This window comes from Alligator mississippiensis, chromosome 16 (assembly GCF_030867095.1).
Source record: "Alligator mississippiensis isolate rAllMis1 chromosome 16, rAllMis1, whole genome shotgun sequence".
NCBI lineage: Eukaryota > Metazoa > Chordata > Crocodylia > Alligatoridae > Alligator > Alligator mississippiensis.
In genome coordinates this window covers 15,693,305-15,718,678 of record NC_081839.1, presented here as the reverse complement: position 1 = coordinate 15,718,678, position 25,374 = coordinate 15,693,305, and the positions used below count along the sequence as shown (strand labels likewise).

General features: G+C 54.8%; 2 protein-coding genes and 1 long non-coding RNA gene across 3 annotated transcripts; all 3 read right to left on the bottom strand.

Annotated features, from left to right (window-relative positions):
• Positions 1-147: 147 nt before the first annotated feature.
• Positions 148-11,999, bottom strand: LOC132243276 (maestro heat-like repeat-containing protein family member 2B). The gene is made up of 20 exons (XM_059719639.1): positions 11,975-11,999; positions 11,158-11,237; positions 10,637-10,772; positions 10,391-10,486; positions 9,920-10,024; positions 9,607-9,730; positions 9,090-9,199; positions 8,432-8,584; positions 7,128-7,282; positions 6,686-6,830; positions 6,004-6,200; positions 5,237-5,374; positions 4,924-5,035; positions 4,230-4,376; positions 3,732-3,911; positions 2,999-3,151; positions 2,431-2,565; positions 2,090-2,192; positions 1,212-1,277; positions 148-387 (listed from the first exon to the last, which is right to left on the bottom strand). Exons 2-20 carry the CDS (start codon positions 11,229-11,231, stop codon positions 206-208), a joined length of 2,511 nt encoding a protein of 836 aa, XP_059575622.1. The 5' UTR covers positions 11,232-11,237; positions 11,975-11,999; the 3' UTR covers positions 148-205.
• Positions 12,000-14,266: 2,267 nt separating this feature from the next.
• On the bottom strand, positions 14,267-15,763 carry LOC132246504 (uncharacterized). The gene is made up of 3 exons (XR_009457828.1): positions 15,633-15,763; positions 15,006-15,064; positions 14,267-14,364 (listed from the first exon to the last, which is right to left on the bottom strand). It is a non-coding gene; the product is annotated as an uncharacterized LOC132246504 (long non-coding RNA).
• Positions 15,764-20,673: 4,910 nt separating this feature from the next.
• Positions 20,674-24,536, bottom strand: LOC132246610 (uncharacterized). The gene is made up of 5 exons (XM_059719940.1): positions 24,503-24,536; positions 23,779-23,834; positions 23,104-23,493; positions 21,952-22,074; positions 20,674-21,321 (listed from the first exon to the last, which is right to left on the bottom strand). The coding sequence occupies exons 1-5, from the start codon at positions 24,534-24,536 to the stop codon at positions 21,025-21,027; spliced, it is 900 nt and encodes a 299-aa protein (XP_059575923.1). The 3' UTR covers positions 20,674-21,024.
• Between the last annotated feature and the right edge of the window lie 838 nt (positions 24,537-25,374).

Below are 25,374 nucleotides of genomic sequence, written 5' to 3'. Positions count from 1 at the left end.
TATTCCCAGCTCGCTGTCCACACAACCCCACCAAAAGGCAAGGTACCCAAACCTGACCGTAAAGCCCAAGCCAAACAGACTCCTGAAGCTACAAGGCTTCACCCTCCTCTCTCTCTGCTGTGCTCAGGAGGAGAAAGGCAACAAGAGTCAGGAGAACGCAGAACATAATTTATTTTTGAACATATACAAATTCAGGAGCTTGCTTTTAAATGGAGCGGGGCCTTAGGCACCCAAAACAGAGCAATGAAGTGATATAGGGAAGGGTATGCCCATGGTTTTCCTCTTCTTGCAATATGCTGCCCCAAGGGCTTTTAGAAATAGCCTCTGCAACCTGAGTGGCCACATCTTGGACCTCCTGGGAGGTGTCCTGTCCCAGAGTTTGCAGAGCTGGAAGGAGAGAGGGAGACATTAGTGAACAGACACTTCCACCTCCGGGGAACACTGGTCACACATGCTGGCAGCGCCAGAGCAAGGCCATCCCTGGGGAACAGGGCTCTGGTGTGATGTGCGGGTCGGCAGTGCACAATGGATGCAGTGTTTCTCCCATCATCTCATCACCAGCATCTCGAACAGCCCCAGACTTGTGGTCTCTCTGGGTCCCAAGCTACAGAAACTTTCCCACACAGACATGGCTGTGGCTGCTCCATTGGGATCTTCCTGTATTCCCAGCCCAGGAGAGATGCTGATTCTGGTGGGCACTGAGCAGCTTTGCTGCCCATGGAGGAAGGCTGAGATTCTCAGCAGCTTCCACTGACAAGATTCTCCTGCCTTTGTCACCGGAAACCTTCCCAAGAGCTGCCATTGCCAAGGGGATGTGACTGGGCACTCAGACCTGGTGTGGAACAGGCCTGGTTCATGTTGGTCTGCACCTGATGAAGGAACTTGACAGACAGGCTGCCCAGGGGAGGATTGGCAGTGGCATCCAGTGGCACTGGCTACAACTTTCCCCAACCTGAGGGACCCTAGGAAGCCAAGTGAGGCCGGGGCCTGGGCAGGACAGTCAGGAGGTGCACAGATTCAGCTCCTCCGTGCTGCACCCTGCTGCTCCAGGGGAATGTGAGCTGCCTGCTCGGGGCAAGGCTCTCTTAGCCTATCCTCAGGGCAGAGCGGATGAACTGGGCTCCAAAGCACAGGGAGGGGTCGGTCCCTGCAGCTTCTCAGCTCCTTCTGGGCTCCGGGAGGGAAGTGCAGGGGCTGGATTTCTTACTTACAGCTCAGCAGGCGTGCAACCTTTATCTGTCCGGCACTCCTGGGGGCAGCATACTCCAGAAGGATACCTAAGCACACAACAGGGAGAACAGATCAGCTCCCGTGGTCAGGACACAAGGAAAACTCAGTCGAGGGGAAGGTTTTTGGCTCCCCTGCGCTGTGTTTGCCATCACAGGTGGGTTGTGGCCAACAGGTTCACTGTTGGGTCTCATTATCTAAGTAAAGGGCTGGGAGCCAGGAAGAAAAGGGCAGTCTACGCACAAGCTGCTCCCAACAGCTCTAGTAATCCACAGAAACCTGCCTCTTTCCCTGGGCTGCACTGGGGGTGGAAAGGGCACCAGGAGCCTCTCAGCACCCTGAGCACAGGGGCAGGCCGAGCAAGGACCCAGCCTTCCCTGACAAGCTGGGTTGGACATGCAGGCGGACACAGCCTCCTTCCCAGGAGGAAGAGAAGCCCAAGGACTTTCAAGTTGGGCTCAATACGGGCGTGTGGGGATCTCTCTGACAGGACTGCTCCCAGGACCAGGTCCCTGCACTCAGTGGCCCAGGAGGCCCGTGCCCCTTCCCAATTGCCTTCCTCATGAAGTGGTGCTAAGCAATTGTAAGCTGTGCTGGATGACCATGTCCCTGACACGTCTCCATCGCTCAGATCTAGTGAATCACAGCACAGGGCTTGTCTGCCACAGCCCCCAGCCTTACTGTCCAGTTGACTCCCTCTCAACACCAGCCTTGCAACACTGGGAGCATCATCCTTTCCAAAGCCTTTCAGGGGAACCTGAGGCACGGGCTGACTAACAGCCTGATCCCGCTCACCAACAGCATTACCTTTCCTCTTGGGGGTGAAAGGGAGAATGAAAAGGGTCCAGGCATCCTCTCTCACCTGTAAATTGGATGGCTGCCATCTGAATTTCTGGCCACGGGCTTGAGTAGTGTCCCTGGGCTGCCTGGCAGAGACCCTCCAAAAGAGCAGGTTTTTCTCTGGCCTGGAGAGAACCAAGGACACGTGAGCTCCCTCCGGTGAGAAGTGCTCTCACACCACATGCTGGGACTGATCAGGAGGAAAGGGAGCACCAAGGGGCTAGAAGGAGCAATCTTGGTTTGTCCCGTGCCTCCAGGTCCTAGACCCGACCCCTGCAGTTATTTCCACTGTGCCCCAGTTCCCTCCCCGCATCCTATGAGCCCTGACCTCAGTCAGCTCCTGCCACTCACAAACTCACTCACCAAATGCCTGCAGACATCCCTCAGCAGCTGTTCCTGCTTCCCCTGCTCTGACCCCTGGGTATGGAAGGCCAGGGCTGCCTGGACCCTCCTTAAGCCCAGGTAAGGGCAGCACAGGCCCAGCGTTGTTCTGCACTCCTGAAAAACACGGGCACATCAGGTCTGTACTCCCTGCTGACTGCTGAGCTGAGGCCAAGGTTTGCCTCTTGACCCAGGACTGCACCCAGGCCAGGAACAGGATGGCCTGGCCAGGAGGTGACTGGCACTAGGCATAAAGGAGTGGCTGCGAGCAAAAGGACGACTTCTCCTGCCTTTCACATGGCACCTGCAGGCAGCACCCGTCTCCCCCTCAGTAAAGCCAGGCAGGGAGATTTCCTGCATGCACAGGGGGGTCAGGTGTGCAAGCTGCCCTGGACCTGGGAGGCAGCCCCGAGCTCAAGGAGGTGCCTGCATGAAGCCACCTCAGTGGGGAGGGGATGGTCACCACTGGACACAGGAAGGGCAGAGTGCCCCTGGGCCTGGACTGAGGAGACCTGGCGGGACTAAGGAAATCAGTGTCACCGGTTCTTACCTTGGCCACCTGCGGGTTGGGGTCCTCCAGGTGAAGCAGGAGTGTTCCCAGGCTCTGCCTCACCTGGTTTTTATAAAAGGCTTGCCTTCTTTTCATGCAGCCTGCCAGGGCGCCGAAGAGGGAGAAAGCCACGGCGTGAAGACCGTCGTTGTCCTGTGGCCGAGAAACCCCCGTGTGGTCACAACCAAGCCTTTCTCTCATGGGCCTGGCACAGCTCCTGCCAGGAGCCTTTGGCTTCCAGCCTGCCAGGTGGTGTGCCAGGAGGTGGGCTCTGGCAGGTCCTGCTCCAGGCGGGCTGCCTGGGAGCCAGGGCACTCAGCAGAGCTCGGGGAGCAGCAGCGAGCCTCGTTCCTCGAACATGCGGGCACTGGGGGCTCCGATCCTGAATCCCAGCAAAACCACACCCCCCACCCCTGTGGTCGCTTGTCTCTGCCCAGCTCTGCTTCCGACTCAGGAGAAGTAACACAGCAGAAAAGAGCCCCAGAGCCCTATAGAGCCCCGTGACCCCAGCTGCAGCCTCGACCCGTCTCCTTAGCGTCCCTCCCTGTCTACAAGGGCCCTTCTGTCATCCCATTCTCTTCACTTGCTTTTCCTCCTGAAAACTCATCTCTTCCACAGAACTGAACGTCTTCCAGTTTGGGCTGGATCAAGGGGCAGCAAGTGCATCTCCCACCTCTGAAACGGCCCCGAATGAAGAGCACTGGAATGGGGGTGGGGAGCGCTGCTCACTCACATGGTTAAAAAAGGGCCTGATGTGCATAGCTGCATCCTCAACCAGGGGCCCCGCATCCGTCCCCAGATGTTTAAAGACGCGGGTGAGTGCCCGCATGCCCTCCTCCCTGATCTCAGGCCTGGCAGGAACAAATGATGCCTGGAACAGGGTCTCCACGACGGCCTTCTGGTGGGTTTTTAGCTGTAAAAACAGAAGACACAACACACCGATCAGTGCTTATGCCCCTCACCTCTGGGCTTTCCCATTCACAGAGCGCTTGGCACCTCATCTGACCATGACCCCATGGCTCCATTCCCATGTGCCTGTGAGACACAAGGCACCCGCTTCTGAACCAAAATTACACTTGTCACACCCAACTGTCTCCAGACACACCACAAGGGGTAAGACAGCAAAACTGCATACACTTCCAGTCCTTGCACACCCTCTTGGCCCTGCCTCATTGTTTGGTCTCTACAGCCGAGCTGCGTTCTAGAGATTGCAGAGCGATTCCAACCTCACCTGCTCAGGGGCACCGTACACGATGTTGCCTAGTCCTCTCGCTGCCATTTGTTGGACAAGGTTATTTGTGTCCCTGGCTTGCTGCTGAAGTAAAGAAAGGACTGCCTTCAGGAGCTTTTCATCTTCAAGGACTGGGTCACACATAAGCTAAAAGAAATCAATGTGTCTGTGAGATCCAGCACAGTCATTCTCAACAGCCCAGCCCTGCAGCAGAAAAGTAACCCATGCCAGAGCACAATCCCACAGACCACCGCGAGGAAGAGCCTCAGCACACGGTGCACTCCTGTTGGACATGGGGAGGTTTGTCTGCTTAGAGCCAGGCAAATCATGAAAGCAGGGGCGTAGTCTAAACAGGAGAGATGATGCCGATGCAAGTCGATTGGGACATTGCTTGCTTTAGAGCAGTGTCTACCTGGGATGCTGGGTGGCTATAGAAGATGCAGGAGCTAGGACCAAACTCAGAGCTGCTGGCTAGGATGAAGGCTCAGTAGGGGCAGGTCTGTAAGGCAGTCCTTGTCTACCTCTCCTTCACATACAGCAGAAGTGGCGATGCAGGGGCCAGGACAGAAGAGAAACCTCTCAACCGCATCCAGTGATCCTCCCTCCTAGGAAGGGGACCAGGGGACTCCCCAGGGAAAGAGCACAGCAAACAGCCGCCTTTCCATCAAACTGCTTATTCTCTCTGGGGCCTTACCTGGCTGATGAAGGCCGTACCAGTCACACGGAGATTTTCCGTTGGGGAACTGGCCCACTTCAAGACCTGCCCTATAAATTGGGGCGTTATTACTCCCAGTGGGAGAAGAGTCCTGCAAGAGAAAACCACTAGTTCTGGGACCGGCTGGGCACTGCCAGCACTCATTTGCTCTGAGGCGGCAGCTCTCATCGCTTGGAGCACGAGCTCTAGGTCTCCAGCCCCACACAACCCTGCATGTTCAGCACAGAAAGTTCCCCTCCACCACTCGTCCCGCTGCCTAGAGCACAGATGCAATCCAGCCTGCCTCTCCTACCTGGCCAGCTGGCACACCCCCTCGTGGTGTGTCTGAGGGCTCTCAAGTAGTGGCCAGGTTCCTGCTTTGGAAAGGTCTGCAGCCACTCTCTCCCCCAGGCCCTTTGATATAGTGCAGGCCAGGGTCTCCATAGAAAGCCTGGGGAGAGAGAAGATTTACAGATTTACAGACCCTAACGAGATGCTGCGTCCAGAGCAGAACCAAAACGCCCTGTCACTCGGGGGCCCGTTACTTAGATATTTGCTGCGCAAGGCAGGCAGCTCAGATCAGACTGATGCTGCCATTTTTTCTCACGCCTTGCAATCCCGACAGGGACAGGGAGGGCAGGGCCTTGCACTAATCAGTGCTGGAAGCCAGACGGGACGCGTGGAGGCTCTCCCAAGCCAAATGCACTGCGGAAAGAACTGGGCAGCCATTTTTCTCTCCCTACAAGGACAAAGGCCACATGTAAAGCATGGGAGCATGCAGAAGTCACATGCCCAGGTCCCAAGCACCGGGAGCCCAGCGTGTGCTGGTCACTAATGGAGGTTGTGAAGTCCCTGGGCTAAAACTGCCAGTCCTGTCACAGAGGGCTCAGACTGGAGGAACAAATAGGCCCTCCCAGCCTTAACATTTCACACTCTGTGCTTCTCAGACAACCCCAGATACTTTCAGCTGCCAGGACCAAGGCAGCTCAGCACAGCCCTTAGCAAGGACAAGAACACCTTGCAGGCAGCTAGACTGAAGTGAGGCCAAACCTGTGAAACCAGGTGCAGCCTACTCCTTACCTGCAAGGGTTGCCCACTGTGCACACCTGCCCCTTTTGCAGCTGCCTCCGCCGGATGCTTGCTGTGGGCATCGGCATGTCCTGCCCCACGGTGTGGCCAACTTGCTCTAGAAGAGCACACAGGAGCTCAGGGAGTAGCTCCCTCAGGACTGAGCTGGAGTGCATGGTAGTCAGCATCTCCAGAGATGCACATGTTGCCTGAAGGGATAGAGAAGACCAGAGTCAGCCTGGGGAAGACACCTGGAAATCCATAACTCCAAGTCTAAAGGTCTCTTCCCCACATCCAGGAGAGCTCAGAACAGCTCTGGCAGCAGCTCCCTTCCCAGTCACATCCCCACGCTCCCAGTCACATCCCTTCCCAGTCACTCCCTTCCCAGTCACATCCCTGCACTTCTGCCTGGGAAGTGCAGAGGCACCAGCAGCCTGAACGCAGAGCTGCAAAGCAGAAGGAGCCTCTCGGTTACACAAGTTCCCAGTTCCAAAGTCTCATGGAGTCAGTCAGCCACGCAGCATGAAGCTGCTGTGTTTCTGCTGCTGATGGAAGAGCGGGGGCGACCCAGGGGACAGGACAGCAAGGGAGAAAAGCTTGCCCCACGACCTGGCATCCTACCTCAAGCTCTTGAGAACCAGGACTCTAGCCCTCAAGGGGGAATGGACAGACCTGGGCTTGGGCTGTCACTTACTGCGAGAGGTCCCAGGGCTGCAGTGCCCTCAGATGGGCTACCCTCTGTGCCAGCTGGATAGTGGATCTTCTCCAGAAGCAAACGGAGTATATGGAGGGTGGAGACGTCATCCCTCCCCAAGGCCCTCCAGAGCTCAGAGGTGTCACTGCAATTGAACACAAATTACATATGAGCTGCAGATGCTCCTGTGATGTCATGAAGCAATAGGACACTGAAGCAAAGGCCAAGGGCTCTCCTGGCCTAGGACGGGGTTGGGGCACAGTCATGTCATCTGCCAATGCCGTTAGGCACGAGCCTGGTATTTCCTACCCAAACACAGTTGGACGTTAACTCTTACCAAGTCACCCAAAGGATCTGCAGCTGATTTGAAACTCTATGGGCTTTGCCAGGCTATGGGATGTGTGCGCGCCACCAGGCACAAGAGGTAGGGAGTGGCAAGTACCTGTCCATTGGCAGAGGCTTGGCAAGGAGGCTGGTGATCACTGCCTCTAGGTGAAACATGGCAAGAATGCCAACGCCTTCTAACAGGAAGCCTCGCATGGACCTCTCCTGCATTGTTGGCATCCGTATAAAGATAGTGGACAGGATGTCTGGCACCTGGAGAGAAAATAGCAAGAACAAGGGTCCCTTTCTCATTCAGCCAGCACACTCCAAATCAAGCCCTCCCTCAGTTTGGCAATTTGCTGCCATCTTAGAAATTCCTTGCTTTGAGGGACCAGTGTCCAGACACTGCTGCCTCCGGCTGATCCTAAGAAGTGAGCACGTCCCTATGCCCCTAGTTGGGGTGAAAATGGACACCATGACATGTGGGCAGACACCAACCAGCCTGCACCCCCTCAGCCTTTCCCTCACCCATGTGCACACACCTACAATCTAATTGCATGTCTGCCTGGGACCCATTTCTGCCTGACCTGCTCACACAAACACCCCAACAAATATCGACATCTGGGGGTGGTTTGAAGAAGCTAATTTTGACCTGCTGTGTGGATGCTCAGCTCAGGACCAACAAGCACCGCCAACGTCAGAACCCCTGTGAGAATCCCTGGGACCGCGAGCAAGATGATTGTAAGTGTAATTTTTCCAGGTGAGACCAGCTCTGCTGGAACTGCACACTGGAGTTCACACTTCTCAGTTCTAACTGCACCTCCCTATTCTGCACATGGCCGGGCCTGCGGGACAGTAGGTCCAGCTGCCCATAGCCAGTCCCATCCAGAACAGGGAGAGGGTGGAGGCTGCAGTATCTCTAGCATACAGTCTTTCCTGCGCCCTGTTCCCAACCCTGCAGAGAGGAGCAGGATGGAAAGAGCATTTCACATAGCCTCTACCAAGGCTGGGAAATGCCTGAGGATACACAACCATCTCTAGGTCCTGCCTTGCTGTGGACCCTTTGCATGGTGTGGCACTGAGGGAAGTGTGCATCTGTTCCTCATGCCTAAGCATGGTGTTCCAGCCCAGCCACAGCCGGGTGCCTCAGGCTCCTTGTTGCCCTCTCCTGCTGTATTTGCCCCACAGTCTATGTTTCCAAACCTGCTGGGGCTGAAAGCTCTTCTAAGTAATCTAGGTCACTGTGTTCTCTCTCTTGGATAAAGCTGATCTGCTCTTCCCCCCCACATCTCTGGCTAGCAAGGGAAATGGAACTTGCTTCATGTCCAGGGATCAACACTAAGATTGCTGTCCGCTCCACATGAAAGCAGTGTTTGAAAAGCACAAGGCAAATGCAGAAAGCCTCCTCAGCTTCAATTTTACCTCATTCAGAAGGGCATCTCCATTCTCCCTCAGGACTGCACAGAACCAGTGGCCTGCTGCTGTGGCACACGTGGGGCTGGCAGAAAGCATGCCATCCATTATTGTCCCCACCAAATCAAGGGCCTGGGTGGAGGGCAAGAATTTGCCAGTGACCTGGAGACAAATAGAAAGAAGGGAAATTGCACTGAACCCCAGAATTCAAGACAGATATTAAAGAGTGGTGCCGTGTATAAGCTTGGGCCTTACGGCAACATGGTGCATGTGCAAGAGGTGAATCCTGGGTTTGAACGTTCCACCGTTCTTCAACGGAGAGAGCATCAATTGACAACACAACACAAACACAGCCAAGCTGCACCTCAGGATAAGTTAAAATGGGCACATGAGGAGACCAAGTCCTGGCTGAGGCTCTCACTTGGATGCTGTACTGACAAAGGTTTGTTCTTCTGTGCAAGGACAGAACTATCTACCAGACTTTCTAATCTTGCTCTGACTTATTCTTTCTACATGGACATGGGCAAACAGTGGGTGAACCATATGTGTCCCAAATGCCTCCCCCATGCATGCCAAAGAAAGAGATAAACCACGTGTGAGCAAAAGAACGGACAATGAAGGACACCCAGCTCCCAGAGTCTCCACACCAGCTTCTTGAGCCACTGACCTTCGCCATTTGGCAGGATGATGTCAACACAGCCTCAGGGCTGGCAGCTTTGAGCTCCTCCCGGAGACCTCTCAGCTCCCCCTCTGCTGCATCCATTGTCCTGGACTGGCCTGGAATGAAAATAAGGAGGAAAAAGTGCTGTAATGATGTCTGAAACAGAACCGTGGCTCCATGGAGGAACCATGTGCGGTGTCATGGGCAGTGTGGTCCAAGGATGTTGTTTGAGGTCTGAGTGACTTCAGTGGGGTCAGAGGTGCAGCGGGATCAGAGCTGCTACAATCCTCTCCCCATTTCTGCTAGGCAGGCTTCTTTTCACACTTCCCAAAAGAGGGTCAGGCCCTTCACACCACGCACTTCTTCTCTCCTAAGAGGAAATCTTCCAAGGGCCAGTCATGGCCCTTTTGAGGTGCTTTTCAGGTGTCATTAGACTAGCAGTGAATGGACAGAGCAGACGAGTAGGCATTACCAGAGGGAGAAGAGGGGCAGAGTCACTTGCACCTACTCAGAGTGCCCTTACCTTGTAGCTGCAGAAGGCAGAAAATGCAGTCGGCGGCCCACAGGCGGGATGCAGCAAGACAGCTGCAAGTGTATGGTGCCAGCAGCCCCAGCAGGGACCCAAACTGCTCCAAAGGCTCTTGTAGCTGAGAAAAAAGGAACAAGAAATAAATGACGTGTGCCTGTGTCTGGCTAGAGTGATATTCAGATGTATGATCCTCGGAAGGTGAAAACAGGAATGCATCCCTGTGGGGCCCTGTCTGCTAGGGGAGCTTTCTACATCTCAGGGTGAGGCTGCCAGGAGGACATCAAGGCAAGAGTTAGACCATACTGACTCTGCAATAGACTGTCTCCTGATAGGCAACAAGGAGCTGGGAGCTGGCCTGCAAGGCCCTCTCTCTCTCCCACTCCTTGTCAGAGAAGATCCACGGCTCAAGCAGCTGTTGGGAGAGCAAACTACTGTCAGAGGAACTTTTACAACAGCTCAGAGGACCCATTTCAACAGCACACATCACCATCACCACTGAAATCCCTCCAAGCAATCTGCTTCTTTTATCAGCTGGATACACCCCAGGCAGACTTGAATTCCCCTGAAGCCAGAGCAGCTGTTGAGTGACCATGGCACAAGAAGATGCAGCTACTAGGGATGTCAACGGGATGCAAGGGAATTACTATGCATTGCCTCAAGGACACCTTGGGAGACTCCCCTCTCATTTGCCCTGCTGAGGGAAACCTTCCTCCCTGTTTTTTGCCCCGCTTCCCCTTCCCCAGGAAAACAGCTCTGCCTGCTCCTGCTGGCTACTCACATGGACCATTTCCATGAACCAATTCTCAGCGGGGTCTTCTTCAAGGAGGCCCCTCATGAGCTCGCCCAAGGCCTGCATGGACAACTCGTGCAGTGCCTGCAAGCAGGAGATAGAAGAGGGAAGCTCAGGGCCAGCGGGAGCATGCGTCACAAAACCCAGAACCATTCTAGGGAGGCCAGGGGTGACTGCCAGGACCCAGAGCAGGCTGGGGAGCAGGTCCCAGCAGGTGATGCTGTCTAGGTGTACCTGTACTTGGACAGCGTCCTGAGAGGTCTCACCCTCTTCCCTCAGCTGCTGAACAGCTGGAAGAGGCAGCAGGCATTTTAAGCAGTCATCCAGGATGTTTCTGTTCTCATCCCGATTTAGTGAGGGTTTCACCTTGCTGGCAGAAGAAAGAGAGGACGAAAAGCCCTGTCACACTGACTGCCAGCCCCAAGGGAAAGTGGGTGCTAAGATATGATCTGAACCTAGAACCCGAAATCCAAACCCCGCTGGACCTGGCAGCTGACAAGCTCCTGGCACTCCCCGCAACCACTGCTAGCTGTCCCACAACCACCACCACCACCAAGTCTTTCAAGTCCAAATCTCCAAGTGGACCAAACACATTCAAACCCTCTGACCCCAGCTGCAGTGAGAGCAGCCTGTGACCTGAGCCCTGCAGGTGTCTCAGCTCCAGATCTGATGGGAAGAACAACGGAGGATTAAGGAAGGAGCTCATCTCTGACCAGGGCATCCCAGTGCCAAGGGCCAGGGCAGGAATCACCTACCTCAGGTGCTTAATGGCAAGCATGGCCCTGAGGCGAACAGGAGAGGCCAAGGAATCCATTGGTTCCTCTTTCATGAAGTCCTAAAAGGCAGAAACGGAGACATGACACACGGGAAATGGATGTGGGAAGCAGAGAGCTTCCCCCCACAAACCCACCAGGCTGCCCTCCCAGGTGAGCCATAAACAGAGCCAGGGCTGTGCTGGCTACTGCCCCAGGATCCTGCTCAGGTCAATGGCATCGGTGCAGAGGGCACAGAGCTGTACTCCAGTCACTCGCCAGACACAGCCGGGCCCTCCAACAGCAGCCCGCAATGCAGCATTGCCTACAAAGCTTCGAGGGGCACCAGCTTTCTAGGCCCCAAGCAGACCCCTCATGAGGCTCCAAGAATCCCATCCTAGCCAGGGGATGAAACAGCTGCTCCCAGGCAAACCAGTCCCATTAGGTTCCCACTAGGGCCTTTGCAGTTTGCCCCCCAGGGCTCCTCCCACTCACCAGCATGTACCCCAGGAGCTCCTCTTTGTAAGCAAACTGGAAGCTCTGGGAGTCGTCTGCGTCCTGGATGGCACGGCTGATCTCAGTGACCGACCGGATCAGGGTCAGCTTTAGGTCCGGGTCCTGAATTTCATGGGGGAACAACAAGGAGATGGAGATGAGGAATGGGCAAGAACCAACAGGTCCCTGAAAGCCCCAGGCCCACGCCCATCTCATATGAGAAGCATGGCAGCAGCAGGGACTCCCGCCTGGGGAAGGTCATTGTGCCTCCTGCAGGTAGGGTGTGGGAAGAGCACAGGCAGAGGTGGGGTCATTGAACATTTACCTTATTGACAAAGTTGATGCCAAGCACCTGGGAAGTGAAATGCAAAACAACTGTCAATGCCTGGACGGCTCCAGACTACAGCTCCCTGCCAGGTCCAAAAAAGGGCTGGGCTGGGGAGTGTTGAGCAGTGCAAGGGCGTGAATGCATGCCCCGCTCCAGCGCAGGACAGGATGTCAGGAGCGTCTATCCCAGCACTCTCCATGCATGGGTCCCTCCCACTGCACATCATCCCAGAAGGATTAACATGGATGCTCATCACAGGCGTGAGTTCAGGGGGAGGATCAGACAGTCAGAGCCTCTCTAGGCACCCAAGTGCAAAGGAGACATCAGTCCCATGGCAGGCCTCTTCCCGACATGGTGCAGTCCCAGGCTCTTACCTGGCAGCTGGTCATGTAATACTGCAGGACCTTCCTGATGAGATCATGCTCCACGCGGGGGAGCAGCTGTGTTCGGGGGGCATGGATAGCAATTCGGCCGTAGGCCAGTATCAAGGCCCTGTGGGTCCTGGCTCTTTTCCCTTGGTGATAGTCCTGCACAGGGTGACATGACACTCACACCAGGGCTTCCCATGCCTTCTGCCCCACAAGTAGGAGTCACTGCTGACCAAGGAGTTGCCCAGCAGCAATACCGGCTCTCCCTGCCACTCACAGGAGACCCACAGCTCTGACAGCACCATCATCAGTGCTTTGTTTCAGATGCCTCATCTTCTCTGTCCTGCAGCCTGGGTGACTCGGGCAGAGAGAGCTGCAGTGCCACTCTGAGCCGTGGAAGTCGGGGCAGGGGCGGGGGAGAGTTTGTGACCCACAGGAACTGGGGCAGCAGATGCATTGTGCCCAGGGCCGCCTCATGTATTTGGCAGTAAGGAGTCCCTGGGCACAATGCATCAGGAAGGCTGCGGCAGGTCTGTCCGTGTGAAGGAGGTGGCTCTGCCTGTTGTGCTTTGCGCAGAAGCTGAAGCTGAAGCTCTCGGCAGGTGTTTGGGGCACCGTGAACGCCCTGCTGGATGCGGCCTGGACCCAAACACCTGTCAGCGCTGAGGTGCTCAGCTCAGCCATGGTGGCGGCTCCGCTGGGCTGGGTGAGCCCTAGAGGAGAACCTTAGGGCCCATTTTACAGCATTTGGGGCATGTGGATTATGCACTCGGAGCTGGTACTTTGAGGCTGGGCAACAGGGCTCATGTCTCCTCTCCCATGGCTAACTGAAAGATGTGAGAAAGACACAATCTCTTTCTCTGGGTGAACATCAGATGTAGTTGCCTCGGTGCCTGAAAGGGGCTGGTTAATTGTTGACTTATTAACCTGGGACATGAAAAACCTGAGTAGTAGAAACTGTGTTCCCCTCTGTATCACTGGAGACCTGATGTGGAGCATGTTCCCTGGGAGAGGGCATTACCAGGGAGAGGAGCCACCGCCAAGCTGCTCTTCTCAAGGGTTTCTAGGGGAAGGAAGTGTGAGAAACCCCCCAGCTCCATTACCTGCAGGCGGCCGACTATCCCAGACACCTGCACTTTACTCAGAGCCGCACCAAAGTCCTCCATTGTGCCCAGGGTGAGGTCCACGTGGCCCTCGGCTGAGAATGCCAGGATGGTCACAACGTGCTGGAAGCCAAGAAACGCACTGGGGAGTGAGCAGGGCTGTCTGGCTGACAGACCCCAGAGTCCTCCCCATCTCCCTGATACTAGAACTGCCCGTCCGACCCGCAACAAGTCAGGGGGCTGTCTGAGGGAAAGGACAAGGGAAGGCCAGGAAGCAAACAAACCCGAGACACAAAGCAACAGAGAAGTGAGGACACGGGAGGACCTGATACGTCTGGAGAGAACAGGGTCCTCACCTCTCTCTCAGAAGCGTTCATGTAATCTGTGCCCTTCAGAGATTTCTGGAGCTGGGATTTCACATGGGCAACATCCTGGCAAGAGGCCAAAGTGGTACCAAGTGCCTTATATAGGAAACTCTGAAAGAAGGAGACCACCCACCAAAGAGCTGGGAACACAGCAGCCTGCTGGTCAGGACAAGAACTGCCCAGAAACACACCCATCCCTAGGAAGGACCAAGAGAGTCCAGCCCCAGCACCCACACACCGAATAACTGGCCCCACTCTGCAGGAAAATGGCAGCTAAAGGCAGAGAAAGAGCCCCAGGGGAGAATCCCACTTCAGCTCTGTGCTCCCTGTGATCAAGAAAATAGAACGGAAAAGCACAAACTGTGGAGAGAAACTCTCTGCAGCCTCCTGCCACAGCACCACCAAACAGCTGCAGAAACCCAGCCGTTGCCAAGAGCACGCACCTTGTCCGGGGAGGAGCAGGCATAACTGGCTGTCTGGTGCTGCAGCTCCAGGCTCAGCTGACTGCTCCAGGCATCGTCATCAATGCTCTTCAGTGTCATGTTCAGGAACTGAGGGCACAAGTGAAGGGAAAGAAAGGGTTGGGTGCATGGGCTGAGTCTCTGTCGTCCTCCTCTTCTTTGCCCTTTCTAGCACCCGAGTCTCACAGGGAGACTTGGCAGCCTTTGGAGAACGCTCCAGGTGGACACCCTAGGATCTTCCTGCTTCTTGCTCTCCCCTCCTCATCTCTGCCCAAGGATCCTTCACAACCTGGACACCAGTGGACAGAAATGTGGAAGAGATTGTGCCAAGAAACCTGTCCACTGGGGAGAGATTGTGTAGAGGGGGGAGGCTGGATCAAGTCAAAAAGGCGCCATGGGCTCTACAACGGGCACCTCCAACTGCCAGGGACTTGAGTGCTTTGTTGTGTTGAACTTGCATTGTGATAGGACCTGGGAATTGCAGAAGCCCCCAACCAAGGCCTCATCTCCTTCCATTTCTTGAGCTCAAAGACTGTACGGAAAGGCTGGAGGATCCCAAATGGACAACTCTAGATGCCAATCCAAACTCAAGGCCACTGGCAAACCTTCCAAGTTGGACTCTTGCTGGGTTATTGACTTTCATCACCTCATTTCCCTGAGGCATGAGGGAACCCTCCCTTCTCAGACAGCCCTGGCTGGCTGCAACAGCAGCTCTGAGAGCCACCCTGTACCTTCAGCAGCAGGTGCTCCCACCACACATTGTCCTGGGAGGTCTCAGGATTTCCTGAAGCTGGGAGGCAAACAAGAAGGGTGTCACTGCCATAGGCACTGAAGAAGAGTCTTAGTTGCCTCCCTGGGCATCAAGTCTTTAGCAACTCCTGCATCCGCACCCAGTCACCTCCTGGGATCCTGGATGCCCTGCGCTCTAGTATATACCCTGCTGGCATGTCTGAACTTTGTGCATGACCAGTCCCTGCAGAAATGGCCATAAGGGGCCTGGAGGGTGCTCAGCACCTCACGGATGTGCTCGGCACAGCACAGTACAGGACTGGGCTTCGTAGAAAGGCAACATGAACAGAGGTTTCGTCTGGCAACAGAAACCTCCCAAGAGTTCAGAGAACTGCAGGAGAGTGGTTAATCTGGTGGAGCCCTTCATGGGCAAACCCTACCCTGGGTCCCATCAACCTCCATGTTGTCAAGCCCCTGGATTCGCGCCCCCTGGCAAAGAGTAGAAGCTCTCAAGCATGCGATGCTGCAGAGGGGGACCGGTGCCACGGGGGGCTCCAGGAGGCTGCAACCTCCCCTCCCCTCTCCCTTTCCATTCTGCAGAGATACTGTGCTCCTTCCTTGCTTGTTACCTTCAATAGTCGAGAGCAGGATGGGAATCTTGACCCTCCACTGCTCTCCAACAGCAGGGTGGATCATGCGGTGCAGAGCCCACAGTGCCCGCAGGGCAGAATGTGCGCGGCTGCTGTCACCCAGGGCCGAGGCAACCACAGACAGCACGAGAGAAACAGGGGCTCAGCTCTGGAGTGGGACTCCATGGCTTTCTTTAGGAGGGAAACTGGCCTCCACCATACATGGCCAGAGCATTCAGCAATCAGACAGAGGCTGAAGTGCTGTGCTAGGCTGATCCTGCATGCCCCTCCGCAGGCTGCGAGGCAGGGGCAGAGCCTGGCTCTGCTCTGCAAAGGGAAGGGAACTGTGCCAGCACAGGGCAGCGCCGAGTGTGGGAAGAGACAGAGCGTGCTCCTCCAGCTAAGGCTACAGGCACGTGTCCCCACACCACTGACCCTCCCCACACCTCTGGCAAGTACCTCTCCAGGGCTACTCACCAGGAGTCGCGCCAGCAGCCCCTGAACCTTAGGAAATGTGGCTGGAAAGAGAAAGAGAGCATGGCCATGTGGGACTACTTTGGAACTGGGGGGGTGATGCTGCTACAAGCCTGTCCATTCCCAATGCACCCGCCCGTGGCTGCTCGGGGAGCTGGGCACAACTGGCACTTTCATGGCACCTTCCGTGCCTGGATCTCAAGGAGCTTTACCAAGCAGCCTTCACTCCCAGCCCCTCTGTGAGGCAGGCACTGCTCAGTCATCATTGGATGAGTGGGGAAGCTGAGGCAAAAAGGCCCTGGGATTCCCCTGTGGCACAGCATAAATCTGGGGCAGCTCTGGCTTGGAGAAGCCCACATTGCCTGGCTCTCCCTCCCAGCTTGGAATGACCCAACTGGCCCTCCCGCCTTGACCCTGGTTCTAATGACTCAGCCTGGCACTTCTGAGGCACACCACACTCCTGCTCAAGACAATGGCAGGCTTCAGCCTGCTACAACAGAAGCCCCAAGTCCCCAGCTTCCATTCCTCTTACCATTTGGCTCCTAGACAAGCTGGACTGCTTGAAATTATAGGCCACTAAGTCCCAGGCCCAGTCATCCAGGCCCTGCACACTGAGCAGTGTCCTGACGAAATGAAGGACGGCCTTCTTCACCTGGAGGGGAGGAGAGGACAGATTGGAGTCAGGACGGCCCTTATGCCCTAATGGGGGCAGGGACCGGCCATGGCACAAACCCTCCCTCAAACCTTGGAAAGGATGACAGGGAAGGAGAAGGGTCCCCAGGCCTCCAATTTTATTTCTAGGGTTTATAAAGAGGCAAGAGAACTGCGTGTCTTTCCTACTCAGTAGTCCCATATTGGCATCGGAGGGAAAGCAGATCCCCTGCCCACTGGCAAACTGATGTCACTTCCCCAGATCCTGACTCTCCCCACCTCTGGAAGCAGAGGGCCAGGCTCTCTGCACTGCCTTCCCTGAAGACGCGGATAGGGAAGAAAGGTTTTCTCTACAAAAGAACCAAGAATCTGGGGTGGGAATTTTGTGCCAGGTCCATGTGCCATCCCCAGCACAGCCACTGCTCACAAAGCACCTCACCTCAGTGCTCTGATCACCAAGCATGCACCTCATGGCCTTGACTACAGCACATTTTTTCTGGCTCATCTCGGGCACTGGAAGGAAAAGGAGGGCACAATATTGCTGTGTTCTGGGAGCAATCCACAGCAAGAGGCACCCGGCTTGCAAAAGACCTGCTTGTGGCGACCTGCACAACCTCCTGTCTCTACTTTGCAACCTGGGAAAGTCTCTTGGGCCATAAAAGGGCTCGTTAAACCTCTCGACTTGAGAGTGCTGCCAGGAGAGGTGTCCGAGCAGGATTTGGTCCCAGCATTCCTGTGTCATCCAGCAGGACGCAGGGTGCTACTGGCCCTCTGGGACCGAGCAGCAGAGGACGGAGGTCTGACTCTAGCTCTACAGCCAGGGCTCTTGAGCGCAGCTAGAGCAGGACAGGTCATTCGGCCTGGACAGTCCTAACTCAGTTCCTGAAGGGTCAGCCAAGACAGCAGTCAGCACATTTGCTCTGGTCATACTTACAGTCAGCAGCAATGATGCCGCTAAAGATGGAGAGGGATGCCACGCAGCTTCCCTCTTTGTCAGTCTTGAGGCGGGAGCCCACAAAGGAAATAAATTGGTCTGGGGAGAGACAGGCTGCAGGGGAGAAGAGCAAACCTCAGTGGCCTCAGCACTCCTCGTTCTCATTCCCCTGTCCAGGGTTTGGCACAGAGCAGGGAGGTTTGAAGGAAACCCCTATGTCACTTGGAGCTCCCTCTGCTTACCCAGCAGGCGGAGACAGTAGAACACCTTGACCTGGTTCTCTGATCCCGGCAGCTGTGCGATATCACACACCTGTGGGAAGAAGGCAAGGGATTCTCCATAGTCCCAGCTGGGTGCAGGTGAAAGTGTGGAATGGATCCTGAACTCCCACTGTCCAGAGTCCTTTTGAGTCCCAGGAGACATCACTGCTATCACACACAGCAAGAGCCAAGAACTCAAAGGTCCAGACCATAAGCAAGAGGGGACCCTGATTTCCAAGTCCCTTTAGCAACATGGCTGCTCTTGGCTGGACTCGCACCACAGGGTTGATTGTTCGGGTCCTGACTTGGTAGGACAGAGGGATTTGCATGGAGTCTCCTATCAGTTGAACTGGACTGAGGGAGACAAGGAGGCCACCACCTGTTTTCTTCTTCTTGGGCAAGCAGAGACGTTGCCAGCAGAGTGGGGCTTGGCACCTCCATCAGCTGGGTCTGTCTGGGTAATGGGACTTGGACCTGCTGGGCCTTGGGATGAGCGGTACAGAATCGACCTCCCCTTACCTGGGTGTGCAGGGCAAAGCAGATGCTCTTGAGTTTCCCATCGGGGAGAGGGACCTCAAAATCATAGGCTACCTCCAAGAGCTGGCTCAGACTCTGCAACAGACGGTGAAAGTCAAAGGGAGGGTTAGAGAGGAGAACCGTGGAGTGAGCAAGAGCAGAAAATTAGTGAGTGAGAAAAGATACCTCACTGCCCCATGCTTAGTGCTTATTGCTTTGGGGCTGGAAGTTTCGACATCTGCAAGTCTGGCCACACCACACTGTGCTGTTTGAGCCCCTGCCCAGTCCCCTGAATACACCCCACCTGGATTACCACTCTCCGGAGATTCAGATTCCTTCCAAAGGATGCCAGGAGGAGAGTGGGTCCCACAGCCCACAGGTGTCGTAGGCCCCAAAACTGACCGCAGAGTCAGGCCCAGCCAGCATCTGCCCACACAGCCCCAGGGACACAGGACAAGGGAGCACAGAGCTGAAGTGGGATTCTCCCCTGGGGTAAACCTGTGCTGCCTCGGGGGGCTGCCCAGGTGCAAACAAAGACAGAGCGCAGGAGACACGCTCCACAGGCAGAACCACTGTATAACATGCTCCACTTCTGTAAACCATAGCAGGGAGCCCCAAATCTCCATGCTTTAAACTGCCAGGCCCTGACCATAATCCCTGCCAAGCCCAGAGGGAGCAGAGCGAAACTCAGCTGGAAGGAGTGGTCTGGTAGTTCATTTCTTTTGTCTCCCCTTATCAGACTTCCTAGAAAATGGAAGCGGCATTCCCATCATAGCCATGATCTACAGACCCGGCTGCTGTGAGTTTAGCCTCCAAGTGTAGGCAAGGCCGATCCGTTAAGGGGTCTTGAATTGCACCAGGAAAGCCCCAAGAGCTACGGAGTTCCTAGGCCAAGTCGTACATGCACGCACGTGTGCCAGTGCGCACACCCACGCATACAGACAAGTGCCAATGCTGGTTTCCCAGGTGGCATCTCACCATGGTGATATGAAGATTGTCGACCCCTCCCTCGTATTGCTGCAGGAGACAGGGGAGCCTCTCAAAAACAGTATTGCGATGCCTCTCATGGTGGAGAAGGAGGCCCATTGCGGGTCCCAGCGCCTTGACCGCAGCCTGCTGCAGCTGCAGAGAAGAAAGGCAGGACTGAGTCCCTCCGGCAGACTTTCCAGGAGGTTGCTCTGGGTCAGGAAGAGGCACAGCTTTTCTCCTTCTCATATCAGCAGTGTCCTTGGTCCATCATTGGACCAGCCCCGTCTGCATGGTTCCCACCTACGGCAGCTGCGAGGGGCCGTAAGATATGGCCCCGAGGCTGGCTCCCCGCTGTGCTGATGTGCCCAGATTCATGTGCAAAGAGAGCAAACTCCTTGTTGCCATCCCCCTGGGCCCCGAAGGAGTCATGCCCAGAAGGAGCTCCCAGTGCCCACTGGCACCCATTAGTGCACGCAACTGCACACTGCCTGTGGGCAGAGCAGATTCTCAGACACGTGATATGAGCCCCGGAGACTGGGTCTTCCCTGCCAGCACTGTACACATAGGCAGAAATAGTGAAACGTGACAGCTGTGCTATGGAGCTAGAAAGACAGCAGCCCTCACCTCCAGGTCCTCGCTTGTCAGCCAGCTGCTGCTCATGAGATTAAAGAAAGGGAGCACATGAAAACCATAGTCGGCTGCCTGGCAGCTAGGGAACGGGCTCTCGTCCCCCACGTGAAATATCAGGTTGGCAGCCTGGGCAAAGCCTTCCACAACTGCAGAGGGGGAGAAAAGACAAGACGTTTGCACAGGAACATTGGAGTGAGGTGCTGCAGGACATGCATGCCTGGTGGTCATGACAGTGTCCCGGCAGCCTCTGTGCTGCTCAGGGCAGATGGAGAATTTGGGACAGGTGGAGCACGGACCAGGGGCTACAACTAGGATTCAATCTGCACCATCTGCCCCAGGGCCTAGAGGCAGCTCCAGCCTCGGTGATGGCTCCTGGGAACTACTCTGCAAGGGTCATGAAGGGCCCAATCCTGCTCACTGCTCAGAGCCTCCAGCCAGCCCAGGGAGGGACGGTTCTCCACTCGTGGTTGGATCAGGCCCAGGAAGTGCAGTGGAGGCCCCGCTTGCTAGTGCGGGACACTCCAGTAGGGCCCAAGCTCTGTGTTAGGCCCTGGGTGCCCAGTGGGGGCACTTGCAGGAGGGGCTGGCACTCACCTCCACACAGCGCCCGCTTCATCTGGTTGGTCTCCACCAGCCTCAGCACAAAACGCAATTTGCTGAGCGTCAGCACAAGGAAGGGCTCAGACCTCAGTGCTGCAGGATAAGGATACATTATGCAGTTAGAGACATTCCTGTCCACCTGCATCCCTCACTCTCAGGGTGAGCAGCACAAAGGGGCTTTGAAGATGTCAGAGGAACCCCACAGTGACTGCCCCTACGTAGGGCAATCTTCTGTCTGCTGCCCTCCCATGCCCAGATGCAGGGCAGGAGGAGGGAGTGGAGGGTCCTGCCCACCTGACCTCCACTCCTTCCTGTCCTGAAGGCCCTTTCAGCTGTTACAGAAGTTAGTGCTGGCGCCTTAGATCCAGGAGCCAGATTCTTTGGGCCCCAAATCCAGCTCAGTTGTGATGGCCCCATTGGACAGAGTGGTATTTATCCCCTCCCTCCACAATCCCTGATGAGAGCCCGGAAGCAAGGGAGGCAATGCTGTACCATAGGCTGAGGCCAAGTCGCCCAGCGTAATCAAGAAGTCAATTGGAGGGAGCTCCATGATGCCCACGTGACACTGCAGCTCATACATCACCCAATTGTAAAAGGTGCCGGCAAGTGCCACGAGGGTTTTTCCTGCAGCCAACTGCACTTCATCATTTTCTTGCTAGAATAAGAAAAGAAAACTGGAGCACATGCCCGATGCACAGTTTAGACAGTGGTAAGTCAGGCTGGGGATAACTCTGAAAGGGAGGGAGAAGGATGCATTAGCCTCAGCTCCTCCAGTGGCCCAGTGCCATTTCATCCTTGGTTCCAAGCAAACTCTCTTCCCCACCACCTACCAGCCACACACTGTACTAGCTGCTCCTGAATTCACTACATGCCCCTAATAATTCCTTGAATGAGATCCCTCACTCCTAAATGCCCGCTGAAACACTTGGCTGAACAATGTTTCGGCTCTGGTTGGCTGGCCAACCGCAGAATTCACCTGGGCTGTAGGACACAGCTTCAGCATGGACCAGGAAGCTTCTTGGACAATGCTGTCCCCAGCAAAGCACCTATGCACTCTGGTCTTTCTCAGCAGACAAGCAGCCCCATGTTTCAGAGGAGCTCAACACCGGGCTGGATCGTGTTCCTGCTCTCCAGAACCATCTGGAGAAGCTCTGTCTTGAGCAAGCCTGCAGCCTCTAAGCAGGGTCCATGCAGGAGATACACCATAGGCCCAAGCTACATTGGACCAAACAAACTATGCATAGAGTCAAGTCTTGTGAGGAGAAACTGGGCAGAGCTCACTCACCTGGGTCTCCCTCATGTCTTTGGAGGCCAAGTGGATGATCCTCCTGACAAGGTCCCTGTCTAGGCTCTTTATGTCCCCCTGCAAGACTTCCTGCAGGCTGGAGTAAATGGTGACTCTTGTCTCCTGGGAACACACCGAGAAAGAGAACAATGGGTTTCCTTTGGGACCAGTGCCAGATCATCCAGGACTGTGATGTTGGACATCAGTTACCCAGGGATTCTTCTACAGCCACGCTAAGGGGGACCTTGCTCCTGGACAGGAACACAACCCAGGGTGTCTTGTGTTTGTCCTCTCATGCAGATGTTTACAGCTGGCACTAATAAGTGGGGAGTGTCAGGCACTGTGAGGGCACAAGGTAACAGACTGGCGGGAGACACAGAAAAGTGATCAGAAAAGCAGTCAGATGCATCACAGGCACTGTCACCCCAGTGCACTGGGGAGGTGGGAGTGACTTGCATTTCTTTCAGAGATGAGGACACCAGGGGAGTGACAAGGAGCTGTCGGGTGATCCTGAGCAGCAAATTTAGCAGGAGTTTGCCAGGCAAGATGCTGCCAAAAACCATTGTGCGATTAGTTCTGTTACTGAGTGAAGAAGGGAGTTGAAATATTTGTGAACCAGGTTGCGCTAAGCCAGCCAAGCCATACTTGGATGACAACAAATCAGGCAGGGAAAGTGTGTTGCCCAGGGTCTCTAGGCAGAGGCTCAGCACCCTTGGCTGTATTCCCAGTTCTTTTCCTGACTCGCTGGGGGACAGTGGGCAAGTCACTTCACTTCCTGGGCTGAGGCTTTCCAGTCTCACAAGGCTGCTGGGAAACTACATTTCATATCTCAATGCTGTGAGATACTTGGAGGAAGACACTAAGGAGGCTCACAGCATTATCTGTAGGGTGAGGGCTTGTTTGAATGTGGCTTATACCATATCTATCATCCACTGGGGAGGGGGAGATGATGCCCATGTGAGCGTGCCCTGATATCATCGTGACATCACAATATAACAACAGGGGGCATGTTGTATTGTGACCTTCAAAAGGAGAGCAGGAAAGGAAAAGAGCCAGCAGATGGACAAGGACCAGTTTTAGTTGGGGTCCCACCCTGCACAGCCTGGAAGGAAATGCTTAGAGCAGCCATGTGACACAAAGCCATCGCCCTACCTCCTCCTGTTGGAGTCTCTCCAGCAGAAGGCTCACAGTAATGTCAAGGTCCACGTCTGCCTGGCCAAACTCTGGGCCAAGATTGCCCTGAGCTTGATCCACCAGGCATCTCGCTGCAGAGGGATCACTGGTGGAAAAACCTGAAATGGAGGAAAAGGATTCTGTTGATTTCCGTAGTTCTCGTTCATCACCACCCACTAGCAGCTCTGCTGGAGCCAAACCCTGTAGCCTGGCTACAAAGGAAAGGTTTCCTAGCACAGCAACAAGGGGAGAGCTCTCCAGGCCACCCTTCTGGGCTGAGGCAGCTGGTACTGCTAAAGAGGCACTTTTCTTAGTGCAATTTAGTTCTGCCAAAAATCCCGTCTTTGCCAATAGGGTGGAGATGATGCTCTGGTGTTAGCCAGCATCAGAAGCTAAAAACCTATAATCATTAGTCCTGTGCGCAATGGCCACAGCTGTACCAGCCAAAGAGGCAAGAGTGGACCTGGTCAGGGAGAAGATGCACCTTCCCCTTTCTCCCGCTCTGTTATGCTAGGAGATTTGCTTACAAAATGGCCCAGCCAGTGGGAAGGGGAGATTACTGTGATATTTGTTTTCTGGAAAATAAGGGAAGTCATGCAAACAATAACAACTCTTTTCTCCTTGGCAATTAGTTGGAGAATTGGGATCACATACCCAAAATGATGGTTTAGGGACAACGTTTTTGAAAGCAAGGTTGCCTATAAGCATACCTGGGATAGGGAGGGGCTGTTTAAATTAGAGAGGTTCCCCAACAGCCATTCTAATTAAAACGGCTCACCGTCACATCTATTAAGCACCCCATATTTGAACATTGCCATTGGAGCACTTTAACTAAAGCTTATTCAATGAGCTTTAGTTAAAGTACCCCCACAGCCATTTTAAAATGTGGCGGTGGGGGGCAGGGCACTTAAACCACATGACAGTGAGGCAAGGCTGGAGCGTTTTAATTAGGAAGTGGAGCAGACTCGATTAACTGAGCCTGCTCCAACCGGTTCTAATTAGAACGCGAACCAGCATGTCTATAGGCTGCCGTCATGCTTCAGCTTAGCTAATGTATGCAGAGACACCTCACACCACCCACCTGGCTGCAAGGGGGACAGGGTCAGAAATACCCCGGGGATGGAAGGAGGCCTTTCCCAGAACATCTAACACAGTCTCCAATGACTGGAGGCATGCCAGTGTCCAGAGGCTGAAGGCTTGATCCTGACCTGGTCTCGATCACCCAAGCTGCGGTCCAGGCCACCAAGTAACAGTGGTTTGCACAATTTAAAATCTAGCTCTAGCAAATCTGATTTGAGCTAATCCAGCTATTCCTTGTGCTTCCAAGAAGGGCTGTGGGACTAGAGATTAGGCATGGAGAACATCGTGGGGATCTTACCTCTGCTGGGTAGTTTCAGATCGATGACTTCCATTGTTCAAAGTCGGCTTAAACAAGCTTTCCTTCTCTAATGCGCTGAGCAGCTCCTATCGCGAAGGCATCCGAAGGCACTCAAGGCTCCAGGTCCAGGACCCAGGAAAGAGGTGAGCCAACAGCCTTTGTGATGTAAGCCCCACTATGACAACTAGGTGACCATGTCCTACCTCACAGGTGGCTGCTGACCGATGAGAGGCTGCGTATCATGGAAGCTTTCACAGGGCTGCATAAGGCTCCAGATACAAGTATCCCCAGAGGAGGGTCAATTTGATTTGATGTAGACTATCTTAGTCCCCCAGATCACCTTGAAGTTTCCTGTCTTCTCCAGGTGCGCTGTACCTTCCAGCACTGATCGAGTAATTAAATCTGCCTATGCTTGAATTTGTAAGAAATAAAACTAGGTTGGAACCAGGAAAAGCTTCCTCTCACTTGCTAGTTCTTGGCCTCCTTTGTTTTTGCATCTTGTCGTCCAAAATGGCTTGTTGTAGCCCTCAGATGTTACAGGACTGGGTTGCAACCATCTTGTCCATCCAGCCTGCCAAATGCACCCTGCCCACGTGGGTCCTGGGTCTGTCTACATGGAGGCCCCACCCGCCCCCTCCATCCAGTGCCCCCAGGGGTGGGTGCGGGGTGGACGCTGCCATGAAATCTACTCGAGAAGTCGCTGATTCAGGACTTTAAAACTTGGCCCAGTAGGAATCTCACACAACTGTCTCAAGAGGTAGGAAATCTGTATATAAAAGTGCTCTTGCTTCCCTCCCACGTTGCTGCCATGTTTAACTCATACACAACCCCTGTCAGATTGCCAATGATCACTACTCTCAATTAGCAGATGA